This window comes from Notolepis coatsorum (genome assembly GCF_963971535.1).
Source record: "Notolepis coatsorum genome assembly, chromosome: 5".
NCBI classification, from domain to species: domain Eukaryota; kingdom Metazoa; phylum Chordata; class Actinopteri; order Aulopiformes; family Paralepididae; genus Notolepis; species Notolepis coatsorum.
Window position 1 is genome coordinate 144,880,355 of NC_140169.1, and position 19,938 is coordinate 144,900,292.

Consider the following 19,938-nt stretch of genomic DNA (forward strand, 5'->3'; position numbering starts at 1 on the left):
TAGGGTGGGAATAGCCTCCTTCACCACCACTATATATATAATATAAACTGCTGGTGATTATGTTTTAATCTGTGTCTGGTGTGCTGTCACCAAATGTGTTTTAATCTGTCATAAAGTGTGCTATCACCGAATATCTGTTTGTTACCAAATCATATGTTTTCATCTGCGTTACCAAATCATATGTTTTCATCGGTTTGCTACCAAATCAAGTTTTTATCAGTGTTACCAATTTATGTTGTCATCTGTTACCAAATCATGTGTTTTCATCTGTGTTACTAAATCATGTGTTTTCATCTGTTTGTTACCAAATCATATCTGTTTGTTACCAAATCATATGTTTTCATCTGTTACCAAATCATATGTTTTCATCTGTTTGTTACCAAATCATATGTTTTCATGTGTTACCAAATCATATATATGTTTTCATCTGTTTGTTACCAAATCATATATGTTTTCATCTGTTTGTTACCAAATCATATATGTTTTCATCTGTTTGCTACCAAATCATGTGTTTTCATCTTTGTTATCAAATCATATGTTTTCATCCGTCTGAAGAACGGACCCTGAGCCGACCATTTTATTTTGTGTTCGTCATACACTTCTTTAATTAAAACTTTTATAAAGTAGTCGGGCCACAAAGTCAAATCCGGTGCACAGAGCCAGCGGAGCTGCTTGGTAGAATGAGTCTGGCCTGTCACTCACACTATAGGCTGTCAATCACAACAGTCATGGGGGACGGGACTAATCTCTTGAACTTGTCAGGCTTGACAACAGCACCACAGGGGCCATAGAACTGATTCCACAATGATGAGTTTTTATAGACATGCATATGACTTTATATTATTTTTATATGATTACTTCACACTATCACAGCCCGAGCACTGGCTGTTTCTTTAACGTTTATGCATACATTGTAAATTAATGAATACATTGTTTGGGTTGGTTTTTATTGCTTTTAGATTGGTCATAATGATGCATGTATATATAGCATGCAGATTCAACATTTTGCAAAAAAAAAATAATACTGCTTCGTGCTTCAAATCTTCTTTAACGAGTGTCACAGCTATTTTGTGATATTTTAGGTTCGCCTGGTTTAATTGTGTAATGCATGTAAAACCTCCATCCTGTATTGTAAAATCACATTTTCAGGAAATATTTCAGGACAACCTGGTGTATCAGAATATATATGCTAAATAATATATATATAAAATAATTGTATTGAAAAAAACATAAGGACAATAAAGAACTAGATATTTGTCTCCAAAGATGTATTCTATCAAGACCTACTGTAGGAATAATGAAAAAAAAATTATTAAGTAAAGTCCTAACTTATACACACAAAGAAAATAATTTTGTTTTTCACCAATGTGAGCTTCACCAATGTTTTGGTCTTACAGCGACAAGACGAACATATAGATTGATCGTCCTTATATATATTTTATATATTTGACACAATCTCACTCCACAATCTCACAATGTCACACAATCTCACTCTTGAAATTGCTGGCGTGTTCCTAATTAACTATAACACACTCTAGAACCATCAAAGTCTGTCGGTCTGCCACCAATTCGATAACGGCGACTAACGAGACCTGACTCCTACTACACCTGCACCGTCCAGTCGTCAGTTACCATGGCAACTACTCATTGAGCGACTCCCTTTTGACAGAGGCTGTCGTTCATTTTAAACATCTTTAAAACTCACCTTTCTCCTCAAAATGCAGTAGATTGTAATTCAATTCAACGTTAAATAACATCACATTGAATTATCTTCTCTGAATATGTTTGTTTTGTAGCAGGTATTTTCACTGTCACCATCATCTTTAGTGTCACAGATGTCTCCATTGAAAACAAATCTGTGTTCCTTCTCCTCATTAAACTGGGTATAAAATATATAGATTAGTACTACTGTGTAGATTAGATTAGATTGTACTTTATTTTAAGAAAAGGTGTATCCATACCAAGCTATTCCAGTTCAAAAGGTAGGTGATACTGCCACCTGGTGAGATTCAATCGTCATTGCAATTCCAACGTAGGCAGATGGGCCAGGGAGACCTAGAGGGCTCCAGCTGACCGTATAGAACGGGGATCAAAGGAAAAAGATCAAAGGATCAAAACCCGAGAAATATCGGGTTTTGGCACTCAATGGTTGGCAAGATAACCCGATTTATCTCGGGTATGGCGCCCAATGAGTTAAAGGGAGGAACCTTTTCCTCTTGGTGACCCCATGACCTTTACTCTAGTGCCACCATTTATTGCCTGGGTCTGTTGAGATTGGCAATATCTGCAATTCTCGTTTCTGTCATCTACCCTGTAAAATGTTGCATGTGAGAGTAATCTAGCATTCTTCTAGAATCAAAGTAATCTGATTACTGTAATCAGATTAAAATATGGTAACTGTAATCCGATACTGTTAAAGTACAAAACAAGAACAGTATCAACCAAATTACAGGTATGTTGGGGGGGGGGATATTTGATTAATTTAAACATAATGGTTGATAGTGATTGTAGTTGATGATGATGATGATAGCAATGCAACATTTTTAAAACAATCTTATCCAAAAGTAACTGAAAACTACATTTTTCAACACCTTAACACTTTAAGTGCCGGAAACGTGTTTAGGCGTCTTTCCTAGCCATGCTCAACTCGTCTTTGATATCAATATTTCAAAAATCTGTGATCGGAATCATATTTCCCCTCTGCAGCCTTCACACACAGTTCTGAGCTCCTCTCAATCCTCTAGCGGTTCAAGAGCGCCATCTGGTGGCCGATCGGCAGAAGCGCCAAACAGGAAGTCATGTGGATGAAGTGGTGATTACCCATATTACTTCCGGGCACTCGCTATAGGTCACGGGACTCGAGCTCGACACAATACATAGCGATCCGTTGCCAATAACTCGATAAACAACATGATTTGGACATATATACTATTATACAACCTGGAAATGGACCGGGTATTTCGACATCGCATAATGGAAAACTGTCTACCCCACGCTGATCGCCCAACGGCCCGAGGAGACTGGGGTGAGTTTTAGCGTGTAATATTACTGTGTTCTTTACTAACTGATCTGATGAACATATGACCCACATTAGATGAATGGTATAACGCTGCCCACGGAATTATAAACGCCCCCTCGCCCATCCGGTCAACATTAGATGACGTGTAGTAACTTCCAGAAGTACGTCCAGTTGGAATTTTTTATATCGCGCTGATTGCTATCAAACTGTATTTCATCATCAATATAATGCATTTGGGGCTATAAATCACATTCTGGAGAAAGCTGCAGAAAGAGATGAAAACATACTTATACTTTAGACCATATTTTAGTATGAATATGTGAATGAAAAAGTTTAACGTTGCTACACCATGAACAATACATATAGGACCTTGAATGGGCCCTAATAATGGCAATCTAGCAATAGAATTTAAAAAGTTATAGCCCTGCAAAGAAGGGGAACTTCTCCATGTTAAATAGAGCTGGCAACGGATGGTATATCATGAATTTAGCCTTAGGCAATCAAAGTGTTAAAAGCCCTTTTTTTTTTTTTTTACTGGGCTTTTGAGGTGATGAAATCACTGCGCCCAGGCAGCAGTGGTTTGGCCATTTATTTTTGATTGATTGAATTTATTAATTGATTGATTGAAAACTTTATGAACAGATTGCAGAATGGGTACAATACAGTACAGCTCAATACTAACAACTACTAAGAGGATGAAGACCAGAAAAATACGTTTGTCTTGTTTACATAAGGGTCCGAGTATATATCTGCTTAGAAAACAATGTCTAATTTTTATTTTTTTCACGTGGTAAATACACAGGTCACAACATGTTTACAGGAACGTTTTAGAGTTGTATTTGGAGTGTATTTCGTGACTGTTGGGAACTATAGGCTACACTGGCACACCTACTTCCAGTGAATGACGCTAAGCTAGGCTAACGGTGCGGCTGTTCCCTAAGCCATCTGCTTGTCTAACTCCAGGGTAGATGGCAAATTTCCCAAAAAGTTGGCGTGTTCCATTAAGTGTTTATTGGGAAGACATTTATTTATAATAATAATAATACATTTAATTTATAACGCACCCTACATTCCTGAGTCTCAGAGTGCTACAGAGTTAAAAAGAATAGAATACAAATGGATATATAAGAAAGAAGAACACATAGCAGAACAACATATGAATAAGACATAAAAACGAATAAAAGGCCTTTCTATAAAGGTAGGTCTTGAGTCCATGTTTAAAAGTATTAACAGTTTGTGGTGCTCTCAGGTGGATGGGGAGAGCATTCCATAGTCTGGGTGCGGCCGAGCAGAAGGCTCGATCGCCCATGGTGTGCAGCTTAGTCCTGGGGGCTTTGAGGAGGTAGGCTGTGCCGGAGCGGAGGGAACATGAGGAGGACTGGGGGGTGAGGAGGGAGACCTTGTACTCGATCCTGTGTTCCACGGGGAGCCAGTGAAGGGATCGGAGGGTGGGGGTAATGTGGTCATATTTGCGCACCCTCATCAGGATCCTAGCAGCGCTATTCTGGATGGTCAGCAGTTTTTTAATGCTTTTACTAGGGATCCCGATGAGGAGTGCATTGCAATAGTCCAGCCTGGAGGAGATGAAGGCGTGGACACGTTTCTCAGAATCTGCCAGAGTGAGTGAGGAGCGGAGTTTTGAGATGTTCCTGAGGTGAAAGAAAGAGATGTGTTTTCTGCACCTCGCTGAGACCTACAGTACCTGTGCCGACTATTGCTGTGACAGACGAGGACCACAATGGAAATAAGTCTTTATTGTGTGATAATTCCTCAAACAATGCAATGCATGTGATGGTTGTGGCCCATTGGATAAAGTGGGAACGGGATACAAGGACATTTATTTTGTGTTTACTGCAGAGTGGAGGGACTGGGAGACCCATGTTACTGACCAAACTCTATGTCAGTGATGGCTGTCGGAATGTAGAGCTATTTAACACTTTATATACAATTATAACAAAAAAATACCAATTACAACACCTTTAAATAATCTGATTACATTATGGCTGTCAAGGTTAATGTGTTAATTAATCATTTCTTTACGGCTAATTAATCATATTACCAAGTTTGAACCCAACTTCCTCCCATAATACCAGAGCGGATGTTTTCCTGGCTGTAATACTTAAGCAAATGCAGATAACATGATAACTGAGGAGACTTTCCCCGAACCGCTGGCTAATTAATCGTTTTACAAACATGTTGTTTGGAAATTTAGATCAAACCAAAGTTGTGTTGCACACATTGCAGTGATGAACTGTTTATTCTGTGTCTATTGTCTTTCCACAAGTCTGAAGTATCATAGTCAGGCAAAGCACATCTTCGTTGAAAAATGCTAGCACTGAGACAGGATCAAGCCACCTTCGTCAAACCACACTGGCAAAGAGTGCAGCCGGGGCAAGTTTGGCAACAAAGCGACAACAGCTACATTTACATTTAGTCATTTAGCTGATGCTTTTATCCAAAGCGACGTACAAGTTCTGTACAACAAGTCACAAGGAAGGGTACAACTCTGGCAGCTAAGGGTAAGTAACTTTGTTCGTCAAACGGTGTTGAACTTGAGTGCATACTACTTTTAGTCAGGGGAGTGTCATGGTTTCTCCATAGAGCCCCATCGTACTTTTTTTGTGCAGCAGCTCGCGCAGGTAGGTGGCAACTTAGTCACGTGACTCAGTTGGTATTGCTGATTGGTTCGAACACGGTATGTTTGTATACAGCGAACAGGTCTATTTGACAAGCGTATTCTTGCCTCCGATATCCACGACACTAACCAACACAATAGCTAAATGGATCGTCACGGACTGCAGGCGCATCACCACAGACGAAGACCAGGGGCTTCGAGGCGTCACCTCAGATCACCGTCATACAAGACACCTTCCAGGGGAACTACTGTCATGAGAATTCATGAATAGTATGGCAGTGAAAGGGCAATGAAAGCAGAGCAGATGACACAAGCTAGAGATGACACATTTGAAGGTTACAAATGTGAATAACTTTTACTAGTTTTTGATTTGGAGGTTTCATTTGATATAGAATAGAACATAGAATATAGGACAGGCACATATATAAGCATTATGCTTCAGCCTATACCTTTTCAGTCACTGCCAAAATCAAAGACTGTTGACAATCTGGTATGATTGTGGATATTGTATTGTGTGTGATGACTGAATAAAAAAAATTACTACTACTACTACTACTACTGCTACTACTACCACCACTACCACTACCACTACTACTACAGCACTAGATTATATGTATTGGTATTTGATCATTCCAGTTACTGATTACAATTATGAACAGGTAATGAGTTACCGTTTGTAATGTAAACTCTCTCCACGGTAAATACGGACGCAGGCTGTCAGAACATGCAAACGTTACCGTTTACTCAGCAGCCATCTTTAATCTAGCCCACATGCAGCACATTCATCTTAAAACTGACATGATTAAAAGTGTCTCCTCTGCCGCTCCTGTATCGCAGCGTGGGACAACCTGGGTCATATTCTATATATAATATATTTCATTGTATCAACCCAGAACGGAGGATGAGTGTGCGACCAGCATAGCCAGAGCTGAATGCTTGCCTGCAGTAGGCCTGCATTAGCTCAGCTAGCTCCCATGCTAGTGCTGGCTAACAACAAGGAAGTCGAGACCCAGACGTTCTGGCCACCCCCTGCCCCCAGGGAAGTCTTGTAGGGAGGCAGGGGGCATAGAGGAAGACAAGGCTCTAGAAAGAGAACGGGGTTTTATCTGATCTAGTTTAATTAATTAATTAATAACTTTTGAACAATAGATGCTATTTCTAATCTGTCAGCTGTTCTATATTGCCAACAAGATTGTCTACATTCAATACATTCCTAATTTCTCTAATCCCAGGTAAGAAAAGTGCTTGAAAATAATTTTTTATCTTTTTCAATTTCAACAAGTTCAAGTGCAATTACATAATGAAGAATAATAACAATAATAATGATGATAACCATACACATATTTTATATCATTGGAACGCCCTAGTTGTTAACTTCAAAATGGTATGAAATATGAGGTACTTCGAAATACCCAGTAATAATGTATCACAAACCGATGCAAATTAATGTTCAGGGATTTTTTTAATGGGCCTGCAGGGGTAGAAAAGGATCAAAGCCAAGTTTGATTTCTTTATTCACAGTATCTGTGACACTTTATGTGCACATTATTCATTCAAATTATATTTATTGTCCTCATTATTAAATCTCCGCCAAGACACTTAATCATTATTGAGTCTCGTATTCGTATTAAAATGTTGGTTAGTCTCTCTCTCTCTCTCTCTCCCTCTCTCTCTCTCTCTCTCTCTCTCTCTCTCTCCTCTCTCCCTCTCTCTCTCTCTCTCTCTCTCTCTCTCTCTCTCTCTCTCTCTCTCTCTCTCTCTCTCTCTCTCTCTCTCTCTCTCTCTCTCTCTCTCTCTCTCTCTCTCTCTCTCTCTCTCTCTCTCTCTCTCTCTGCCTCTCTCTCTGCCTCTCTCTCTGCCTCTCTCTGCCTCTCTCTCTGCAGATAGATAGAGTGACTGACAGGCCCCAGGCGGTCAGAGTGGGAGGACATACCTACCTCCAACTCAATCACCCTGAGCATCGGGTCCCCCCAGGGCTGTGTTCTCAGCCCCCTGCTGTATTCACTGTACACACACGACTGTGTGGCCATGGTTCAGCTCCAACTCCATAGTGAAGTTTGCGGATGACACGGTGGTGGTGGTGGTGGGGCTGATCTCTGACAACGACGAGAAGGCCTACTGGGAGGAGGTTGATGTCCTGGCACGCTGGTGCCGGGATAACAGCCTACTCCTGAACATCGGTAAAACCAAGGAGCTGAGCGTGGATTTTAGGAGAATACAGCAGGGGACACACAAGCCACAACAACAATATTAACAGAACAACAACATTTAAACATGAATGAATCTTCCTCTTCGACACAGAAATGTCTGGAATGGTGGTGGGAGGGGCTACTGCTGCAGGAAGACACACACACACACACACACACACACACACACACACACACACACACACAAACGAAGAGAGTGATTAGAGCAGCATCAGTGTTTCCTCTATGTTCATTCAACACTGTGTACTGTATGTGTGTGTGTGTGTGTGTGTGTGTGTGGTGTGTGTGTGTGTGTGTGTGTGTGTGTGTGTGTGTGTGTGTGTGTCTGTGTATCCCACCTTGGTCTTGTTCTGGACTGGCAGGTAGAGTTTGAACTCAGCAGGAAGCTCGTCTTCTGAATACAACCGGTCTGAGAAATACACTCTCCTGATGCGACAGTTGGCATGGATCTGTGGGAGAGAGACATAGAGAGTGAGGGAGAGAGAGAGAGAGACACACACACACACACACACACACACACACACACACACACACAGTACACAGTGTTGAATGAACATAGAGGAAACACTCTTGTGTGTGTGTGCATACATTTACTATAGGCTACTCTTTTTGACATGCATTAGGCTAATAAGCTTTAACAATCCTGATTCTTGAGCCTATTTCATTCAAAAGGAAGATATTGATTTAAATATGTATATAGACTATATATACATTTTTTATTTTAATCGTATCTCCTGTACTGGCAAAAGCACTACCATAGCGTGGAGTGGAGAGATAACACACAATACATATAATAATTCATGGAAATATATTAAAAAGCAATTTATAATTTTTGACCGGTAATAAATCTCTCTGGCTGGTATTTTTTTTTTTTTTTAATCTAAAGCTAAAAGGGATGAGGGGTGCGTTAAACATTTTGAAATATTCAATTGCAAATAGAACTAGACAATTCCGCGCGGGGGAAATTGTGAAAGTGTGGGTGACGCCTGTGCACCGCCGGCCAACGGGGGAGAGGGTCTCTCGCGAGTCTCTATGACAAACGGTTCAAAGGATACAAAAAGGGGGCGCGGCCTAAGGATCGGGGAGTGGTCAACATAGACCAATCAAAGAGGATATCCCTACTGAGTGCAATGACACAACCCGCAACACTATTACACTATTACACAATATTACACTATTACACACTATTACACACTATTACACTCTATTACACTATTACACTATTACACACTATTACACTATTACACACTATTACACTATTATACACTATTACACTATTACACTATTACACACTATTACACTATTACACACTATTACACATTATTACACTATTACACACTATTACACACTATTACACTATTACACACTATTACACTATTACACACTATTACACTATTACACACTATTACACTATTACACACTATTACACTATTACACTATTACACACTATTACACTATTACACTATTACACTATTACACACTATTACACTATTACACACTATTACACACTATTACACTATTACACACTATTACACTATTACACTATTACACACTATTACACTATTACACACTATTACACTATTACACACTATTACACACTATTACACTATTACACACTATTACACTATTACACTATTACACACTATTACACTATTACACACTATTACACTATTACACTATTACACACTATAACACTATTACACTATTACACACTATTACACTATTACACACTATTGCACTATTACACTATTACACTATTACACTATTACACTATTACACTATTACACACTATTACACTATTACACTATTACACACTATTACACTATTACACTATTACACACTATTACACTATTACACTATTGCACACTATTACACTATTACACACTATTACACAATTACACTATTACACACTATTACACACTATTACACTATTACACACTATTACACACTATTACACTATTACACTATTACACACTATTACACACTATTACACACTATTACACTATTACACACTATTACACTATTACACACTATTACACGATTACACACTATTACACTATTACACTATTACACTATTACACACTATTACACTATTACACACTATTACACTATTACACACTATTACACTATTACACACTATTACACTATTACACACTATTACACTATTACACTATTACACACTATTACACTATTACACACTATTACACACTATTACACACTATTACACACTATTACACACTATTACACTATTACACTATTACACACTATTACACTATTACACACTATTACACTATTACACACTATTACACTATTACACTATTACACACTATTACACTATTACACACTATTACACACTATTACACACTATTACACTATTACACTATTACACACTATTACACTATTACACACTATTACACTATTACACTATTACACACTATTACACACTATTACACTATTACACACTATTACACTATTACACTATTACACACTATTACACTATTACACTATTACACTATTACACACTATTACACTATTACACACTATTACACTATTACACTATTACACACTATTACACTATTACACATTACACACTATTACACTATTACACACTATTACACTATTACACTATTACACTATTAGACACTATTACACTATTACACACTATTACACTATTACACACTATTACACACTATTACACTATTACACACTATTACACTATTACACTATTACACTATTACACAATATTACACTATTACACACTATTACACTATTACACTATTACACACTATTACACTATTACACACTATTACACTATTACACACTATTACACTATTACACACTATTACACTATTACACACTATTACACTATTACACACTATTATTACACTATTACACTATTACACTATTACACACTATTACACTATTACACACTATTACACTATTACACACTATTACACTATTACACACTATTACACTATTACACTATTACACACTATTACACTATTACACTATTACACACTATTACACTATTACACACTATTACACACTATTACACTATTACACACTATTACACACTATTACACTATTACACTATTACACACTATTACACTATTACACACTATTACACTATTACACTATTACACACTATTACACTATTACACTATTACACACTATTACACACTATTACACTATTACACTATTACACACTATTACACTATTACACACTATTACACTATTACACACTATTACACTATTACACTATTACACACTATTACACTATTACACTATTACACACTATTACACTATTACACTATTACACACTATTACACACTATTACACTATTACACTATTACACACTATTACACTATTACACTATTACACACTATTACACTATTACACACTATTACACTATTACACTATTACACTATTACACACTATTACACTATTACACTATTACACTATTACACACTATAACACTATTACACTATTACACACTATTACACTATTAAACTATTACACTAGTACACACTATTACACTATTACACTATTACACACTATTACACTATTACACAATTACACTATTACACTATTACACACTATTACACCGAGTACAATGGCACAATCCGCAAGTCTCTACGACAAACGGTTCAAGAGATACACTGAGGGGGTGTGGCCTAAGGGGGCGTGGTCTAAGGATCGGGGGAGTGGTCAACATCGACCAATGAAAGGTGGTCAACATCGACCAATGGCACAATCCCCAAGTCTCTACGACAAACGGTTCAAGAGTTACACTGAGGGGGTGTGGCCTAAGGGGGCGTGGTCTAAGGATCGGGGGAGTGGTCAACATCGACCAATGAAAGGTGGTCAACAGGGGGAGTGGTCAACATCGACCAATGAAAGGTGGTCAACATCGACCAATGGCACAATCCGCAAGTCTCTACGACAAACGGTTCAAGAGATACACTGAGGGGGTGTGGCCTAAGGGGGCGTGGTCTAAGGATCGGGGGAGTGGTCAACATCGACCAATGAAAGGGGGTCAACATGGACCAATGAAAAATGAAAGAGGATATCCCTACTGAGTACAATGACACAACCCACAAGACAGAGGGCGCTGTCCAGCAATTCAGTAGTGCAACACAGTGATGGCCAATGATGGGTTAAGTGGATGATGTCATTGGCAGGTCAGCTCAGCCATGAGCCCTGAGCCTCACAGCTGTTAAGCCTGAACCAATCAGCCATGAGCACAATGACTTGCATATTCTGAAATTTCTTTACATGACTGCATTGTCACGTTGATTAAAAGAAAACTATAAGAGATGAAGCGTTGTGACTCACACAAGAGCACTACAACGAGTAGGCGAAGGGTTGTGCGCGAGATTGTGGCATTCGTGCGATATTGTGGCACTCCTTCGGCGATCGGAACAGAAGGCTAAAAAAAAATTGATTTCTAGAGGGCGATTGCATGGCGGTCAATGGGGAGGAGAACCTTCAAACAAATGGTCGTCAGTTGAGATAGAAATGTCCAATTCCATTTATTTTTCTTTTGTGAGCGGGATGACAGCCGTGTCATCGTTTTGATGTGTTTGTTTTATTTCTACGTCCAAAATTGAGATCACACTCGCAATTCACCCAAGGTAGGGGGAAAAAGATTATTTCAGCAATGCATTCCCAATGGGACCGAAATTTTACCCTTTAAAGTCGATTCGTAGCCAGACGGTGCGGTGAAACTTTTACGGGTTCGAAGACGGCAATTGCCATAGGCAAGCCGCTCGTTTTGATACCTTTCACGTGTATGGTGCGCGAACGCTTACGTGTTGCAAAGTGTTTGAAACTCTAAATTGCACTGTATTTCCGAAATTTTACCGTTTAAAGTCGATTCGTAGCCAGACGGTGCGGTGAAACTTTACGAGTTCGAATAGCACATCGAGTTGGAGCAAGCCGGTCGTTTTGATACCTTTCACGTGTATGGGGCGCGAACCCTCTGGCACGAGTGTTGTTGGCAAAATCGGTGGATCTCGCACTCTAAATTGCATGCATTTCTGAAATTTTACCGTTTAAAGTCGATTCGTAGCCAGACGGTGCGGTGAAACTTTACGAGTTCGGAGACCGGTGTTGCCATAGGCAAGCCGCTCGTTTTGATACCTTTCACGTGTATGGGGCGCGAACGCTTACGTGTTGCAAAGTGTTTGCAAAATCGGTGGAATAAATAAAAAATAAATAAATAAAAAGAGTATGGATATGTATAGTGTGGGTTGCAACCTGGCTTCGCCAGGTCACCCACACTAATAAATAGATTTTTCTGGTAAATTAATCGTTTAGAATAGATTAATCGACTAATCGATAAAATAATCAACAGATTAATCAATAACAAAATAATCGTTAGTGACAGCCCTAGAACGCACCCAAGACACATTGAGGACGCATTGAGATCCGATCGCTCAGACCACATTCAGAGGCTGCATATGGTCACATTAAGGGGGGGGATACAGAGCTTCACAGTCCTATACAGTCCAGTATCTTTATACACTATAGATACAATATAAAATACAAATACTATATAAAAAGTACGAAATACAAGATAGTCCAGTGAGTGCACGTGGATACGAGTCTCCAGTTCTCACACCCCGAGTTCTGACGATGACAGTTCTCCAGGAAGCAGAGCCGGCCGTCCGAGCCCTTGGTTGTAGAGCCTGATGGCTGCCGGTATAAAGGACCGGCCCAGGCGGTGTGTGATGTGTCGGGGGGGGGGGGGGATGAGTCTTAGGCTGAACGTGCTCTTCATTCTGGCTAGCTCCTCATAGAGGGGGTGGGAGGGGTTCTCCAGGATGGCTTCTAGCTTTTTCAGAATCCTCCTCTCAGCCACCACCTCTAGATTATCCAGCTCACCACCCACTACGGAGCTAGCCTTCTTCACCAGCTTGTTCAGCTTGTTGGAGTCCCTCAAGCTGATGTTGCCCCCCCAGCACACCACAGCTAAAAAGAGGACGCTGGGTACAACCGACTGGTAGAAAGATAGCAGCAGTCAGTTGCACACGTTGAATGACCTGAGTCTCCTCAGGAAGAACAGCCTGCTCTGTCCCTTCCTTTAGAGGGGCTCAGTGTTGTCCGACCAGTCTAGTTCAGGTGAACTCCAAGGAACTTGTAGGACTCCACCATCTCTACCTCCTCCCCTCCGAGGATTATGGGAGAAGGGGGACCCTTCCTGAGTCTCCGGTAGTCCACCACCAGCTCCTTTGTCTTGCTGACGTTGAGTTGGAGGTGGTTACTGTCGGACCATTCTGTCAGGGTGTACACACGTGTGTCCTGGGGCCATATTGGAGGACAGCCTAGTCAACTGTGTCCTGGGGCCATATTGGAGAACGGCCTAGTCAACTGTGTCCTGGGGCCATATTGGAGGACGGCCTAGTCAACTGTGTCCTGGGGCCATATTGGAGGAGGACGGCCTAGTCAACTGTGTCCTGGGGCCATATTGGAGGACAGCCTAGTCAACTGTGTCCTGGGGCCATATTGGAGGAGGACGGCCTAGTCAACTGTGTCCTGGGGCCATATTGGAGGAGGACGGCCTAGTCAACTGTGTCCTGGGGCCATATTGGAGGACAGCCTAGTCAACTGTGTCCGGGGCCATATTGGAGGAGGACGGCCTAGTCAACTGTGTCCTGGGGCCATATTGGAGGACAGCCTAGTCAACTGTGTCCTGGGGCCATATTGGAGGACAGCCTAGTCAACTGTGTCCTGGGGCCATATTGGAGGACAGCCTAGTCAACTGTGTCCTGGGGCCATATTGGAGGAGGACAGCCTAGTCAACTGTGTCCGGGGCCACATTGGAGGAGGGCCTAGTCAACTGTGTCCTGGGGCCATATTGGAGGACAGCCTAGTCAACTGTGTCCGGGGCCATATTGGAGGAGGACGGTCTAGTCAACTGTGTCCTGGGGCCATATTGGAGGACAGCCTAGTCAACTGTGTCCGGGGCCATATTGGAGGAGGACGGTCTAGTCAACTGTGTCCTGGGGCCATATTGGAGGACAGCCTAGTCAACTGTGTCCTGGGGCCATATTGGAGGACAGCCTAGTCAACTGTGTCCAGCTGGGGCCATATTGGAGGACAGCCTAGTCAACTGTGCGTCACATCCTCTGGGTTCTTGTGAACCTTTGTGGCTGCGTCCAGCAGCTCTATGGGTCACTCTGTCCACAAAAATGTCCCCTTAGAAATGTTTTGGAATAAATAAGTGAGGTGGCTACAATGAAATGGCTACTATGGGGACTAACATCATCACACATGAATATAGTTGGGCTCATTGCATAAGGATGGACAGAATAATTAATTAATTAATTAATTGCATTTATATAGCGCTTTTCTAGACACTCAAAGTGCTTTACAATGTAGGGTGGAAATTGCCTCCATCACCACCACCGGTAGCACCCAACCTTGGGCTACGCAGGCTCAATGGCTGCCATACTCTGGCACCAGGCACACATCACACTACTACACAATGGCTGAACGGCTCAGGAGACAGGGATTGATATCAGTCAATTAAAGGGAAGGGATGATTAGGTGGTCAGAGACCTGATTGGGAATTTGGCCAGGAACGTCGGGGAACCCCCTACTCTTTACAATAGGCGTCATGGGTTCTTTAACGACCGAATTCAGTCAGACAGAAGTGACCTATATGGGGCACCAGGGTGCCACACCACGTACAGCACTGCGGTGCAACGCGGCCGTCGCGGGTTCGACTCCCGGACCCGGCGACCTTTGCCGAATGTCTTCCCCCCTCTATCTCCCATACTCCCTCTCTCGCTCTCTACCGGACTGCCCGGTAGCAAAAACCAATAAAACCTCTACCAAAAACATTAAAAAAATAAGTGACCTATATGATTACCGTTCAATCCTTATTAAAAAAACAACCAAGTCAAAGCATTTCTATTAAGCCCACACCAATCAAGTTTTAGAGAACAAACATAGTGTGATCTCAGGCTCAGCCACTACTGTAGTTATAAATTACATAGTATCTGCCTGATTGTGCTGCCCCGTTTGTAAACGGATGAACATTCTCTTACAAAAATTACACAGTATTGGCTTCGATTCAAATGCTTGCAGTTGGTTCCAGAGCTACTTATCGGAGAGACTCCGATGTGTAAAAACAAGAAAGGCCCAGTCAGAGTTTCTATCCATTACAAAAGGTGTCCCACAGGGATCAATTCTGGGACCCTGTCTCATTTACCATAGTCATCTCATAGTAATAATAGTGTCTCATCTCTGAAGGGCTGTCAAGTTCATCTTTATGCAGATGACACTGTTATCTATTGTATTGCAGATTCTGTGAAATTAACCACTGAGAACCTGCATAATGTTTCACACTTAAAGCACCGCATGGGCAGCACAGTGGTTAGCACTGCTGCCTCACAGCAAGAAGGTCCTGGGTTCGATCCCCAGCAGGAGGCCTTTCTGTGTGGAGTTTGCATGTTCTCCCTGTGTTCGCAGGGGTCTCCTCCGGGTACTCTGGTTTCCTCCCACACCATGAAGACACGCATTGGCAGGCAGGGACTACAGATGACGAGCTCATTAGCTAAAATCTGGCACATTTACATTGATGTGGAAACTGAAGATGTTGATTAATGTGCACTGTCCCTGGGCAAAAAAATTATAAACAAACTTAAACCTAGAGTTTCTACTGAACTGGGTAGATCTGCCTTCGTCTTCTGGACATAGAAACTAAGTACACTAGCAGGGCTTGTGTCTCCGTTAAGCACTTTGAGTTGCACTCGGTGTATGAAAGGTGCTATATAAATGAAGATGATTATTATTATTGACATTAACACCCGAAAAAATGCAGGTAGAATTTGGCAGTGGCGTGTAACTCCGTCAATCCTACATCCCCTTTTAGATATGTTGTTATAGAACTCTTTTGAAAAGCACCTACCCTTCGCTTTTGAATGGCCCTTCAGGCTTGCATGGCCCGTTATTGAGAATGTACCGTTTAACATCGTTAACGTCTAGATCTACAGGGAATTTCCCCCCCCATCAGTAGGGTATTCAGTCACAGAGTTGTCGCTGGCCAACGTGGGTGGGAGCTGCTGTTTCGGTCTGGCTACCGCTGGGGTCTGTGGGGGCACGGCTAGCTGGCTGGGCTATGTCGGAACTGGCCCACGGAGAGGGGGCACAGCTGACTTCTTGCTGACCTGCAAAAAGGAATGGATTAGATTCCAATTCCAATGTAACCTGTAGCTTACTCGTACTGGTTATGGCGAATAAAACATTCTATTATTTTAACCCGTCTCAAAGCGTGAGGCACGGCTAGCTGGCTGGGCTGTAACAGGGCTGCCGGGCTGTCCGTCTGCCGTCTGCCTGGACTCGGGAGCTGACGACCGGGGGGGTTGCTAGCGGTGGCCGGGCTGGGTGGGGAGCTTACTGCCGATGCATCTGCAGTAACGTTAGAGTCTACCTTTGCTGCCTGCTGGAACAATGATGTTATTTTTGGTAGCTTCGCCCTCTCCTGTTCGGCTTTCGCTCTCATCTTGTTTTTCTGAGCACCGCTTGGGTATTTTGCGCTTGATTTTTTATTTTGACTGGCAACGCAACTAATCAACGTTAAATTAGCAATGCTTCCGGCTTAGTTTTGAACGCTAGTTATCAGCCGGCTAGCCCTATCGCAGGTGAGCAAATAATTATTAGAACGATACACATGACGGGGTGCCTAGCAACATAGACGGGGAGGGGCCCCGCCCTCTGCGCCCTGTTCCCGTTACGAAATCTAAGAGGATAGCCTACAGACGTACAAGTCTTACAAGGACGTGTGCATGGAAATCTCACCACAAGATCTGCCATTCCTTAGCACAAGCATAAAACATCACTGTTGTTTTAGGAATACAGTCATTTCCACAACTCTGACAGCCTGGTGGAAAGCCAACAAAATCACTGGAAACACACTAACCCCCTGTAAATACACCCCAATCTGGCACAACCCTGACTTTCAACTCGGCAAATCACCCATATACTTCCCAGCTTGGAAACAAAAAGGCATTACTCATCTTCACAGACAACAGCCTAATCACTTATCAAGCTTTTACTGAAGGATAGGGCATTGGGACAGACCTTCCAATTTCTACAGCTGAAATCAACTTTGAAATCTAAAATGAACACTACACAGAATGATCTTGAACCATCTCCAATTATATTAGCAATGAATAAAATAACATCACAGAAGAAAATATTTTCAAAAATATACAAAATACTGGCAAGCGCAGACACTACATTCCATCTCCCCTTCACAAAATGGGAACAGGACTTGGCTTTATCTCCCAATGCCGTATCCTGGGAACAAATTAGCACCAACACATTCACAATGACTAACAACACTAACCTTCAATTAATCCAATATAAGGTGTTACACAGAGTACATATCACACAGCACAGGATGTATCAAATGGGATTTGCAAGCACAGACAGATGTATGCTCCCATTGCACCCTCAACACCCCAGACAACTATTTCCATGCCACCTGGCTCTGCCCACCTGTTCAAGACTTCTGGAATTCCGTCATCAATACACTATCATGAGCTGCAGCATTCCTCTCTCACCCTCCCTCTGTCTACTTGGGGATACTACTGCTATCAATTTATTAGTCCAGAACACCAAACCCCTGCTTGTTTCCCTAGCTGTTGCCAATTAAACTGGAAGACAAGAACAAATTTGAATACTGGGCAATGGTTATGCCTTCTCTCAAATTACATATCACAGGAAACAATCTCAACCGTGGATCACATCGAAGTCTCACAATTTAATAACATCTGGGAATTGCTTGTGGATAATCTAGGCTCCTAATCACAGGAGATTGACCTGTGAGCCATCCACTCGATAACCCACCGTTCTCTCAATCCCCCTCCTCACCCCCTACTTTACTTACTCCCCTCTCTGCCCCCCCCCCCCTTCCCTTGTCATGTGTATTCGTTGTTGTCCTTCATTGTCCTTAGTTGTAATTTGTTTGTCAATGTCTAGTCTGAGTTCCCCCCCTCCGAGAGGGCAATGAAATGTCACTATTTTTCTTATTTTACTACACTTTTTATTTAATTTTGCACTGTAAATAGTTAAAACGTATAATAAATAATAAAGTTGTCCCCCGAAGAGGGGGGGTGGATGGAGTGCCCTCAAAAAAGGGCTGGGAAAAAAGCAAAAAATTATAAAAAAAATACTTACAAGTTCTGTACGACAGGGAAGGGCACAACTCTCATCAGCTGAGTAACAATGTTCATCAAAGTGTTGAGTACTATAGTGTAGGTTAGTATATTAGTGCATGACAGTAAGGTTAGTTAGGGTTCGATTTTTTTCCCTTTCAGATAATGGTTGAAGAAGTGCGTCTTTAGTCGACGGCGAAAGATTGGACAGGTTTCGGCTGTCCTAACTGTGGTGGGCAGTTCGTTCCACCATTGTGGGGCAAGGACCGAGAAAAGACAGCATCTCCTTGATGACACTCCCGGAGCTCGGATAGGAGTGGGTCTGACTGTATGTATGTGTGTGTGTTAGGGATGGGTACCGAACTCTGTACTTTTAAGGGTATCGACCGAATTACGTCGGTACTACCGAGTATCGATTCACGTTAGATCAATCGGTGCCACATTTCGATACCTAGAAATAATCAGAATAATCCGAATTCCAATGAAGAGCAATTGTCATTTCATTATAGACACAGACCAGCGCGGACCTTCAATGACAAGCACTTGTCATTTCATAATAGACACAGACCAGCGCAAGCAATGTCCAATGTGTCTAACATGCTTTGCATCCTTTCCATGTCCACATTAGCCGCTAAGCTAACTAGCGTTAGCCATTAACTAAGCTAAGCTAACTAGAGTGACTCCACGACACCAGTTCCATTAGTGAGGAAAGGGGGGTTGGGTGTTATATTGACGAGGCTTGACAACCGAGGTTCAAAGATAACTTGACATTTATTGGCTGTTCATTTATATATATATATCACTTCATGCATCGCGCTCCATACAACTCAGTGTGTTGTTGACTTCCTAGTGACTGTGACATCACTCGAGTCAACTACGGCATCCAATAGGCTCAAACTCAAACCTAAT

The 19,938-nt window shown here is 41.7% G+C and overlaps 1 protein-coding gene across 2 annotated transcripts in view; it reads right to left on the minus strand.

Moving 5' to 3' along the window:
- Positions 1 to 7,443: 7,443 nt before the first annotated feature.
- LOC311229055 (cilia- and flagella-associated protein 20-like) overlaps positions 7,444 to 19,938 on the minus strand; it is a 22,749-nt gene continuing 10,254 nt past the window's right edge. The window contains exons 5-6 of one of the 2 annotated variants that reach the window (XM_084315064.1): positions 8,200 to 8,310; positions 7,444 to 7,985 (exon numbers count right to left, since the gene is read on the minus strand). In XM_084315064.1, the coding sequence (XP_084171190.1) occupies positions 7,983 to 7,985; positions 8,200 to 8,310 (114 nt within the window). In that variant the 3' untranslated portion in view covers positions 7,444 to 7,982. Of the gene's footprint in view, positions 7,989 to 8,199; positions 8,311 to 19,938 lie in introns of both variants that reach the window. The other variant, XM_084315063.1, reaches the window with a different exon arrangement.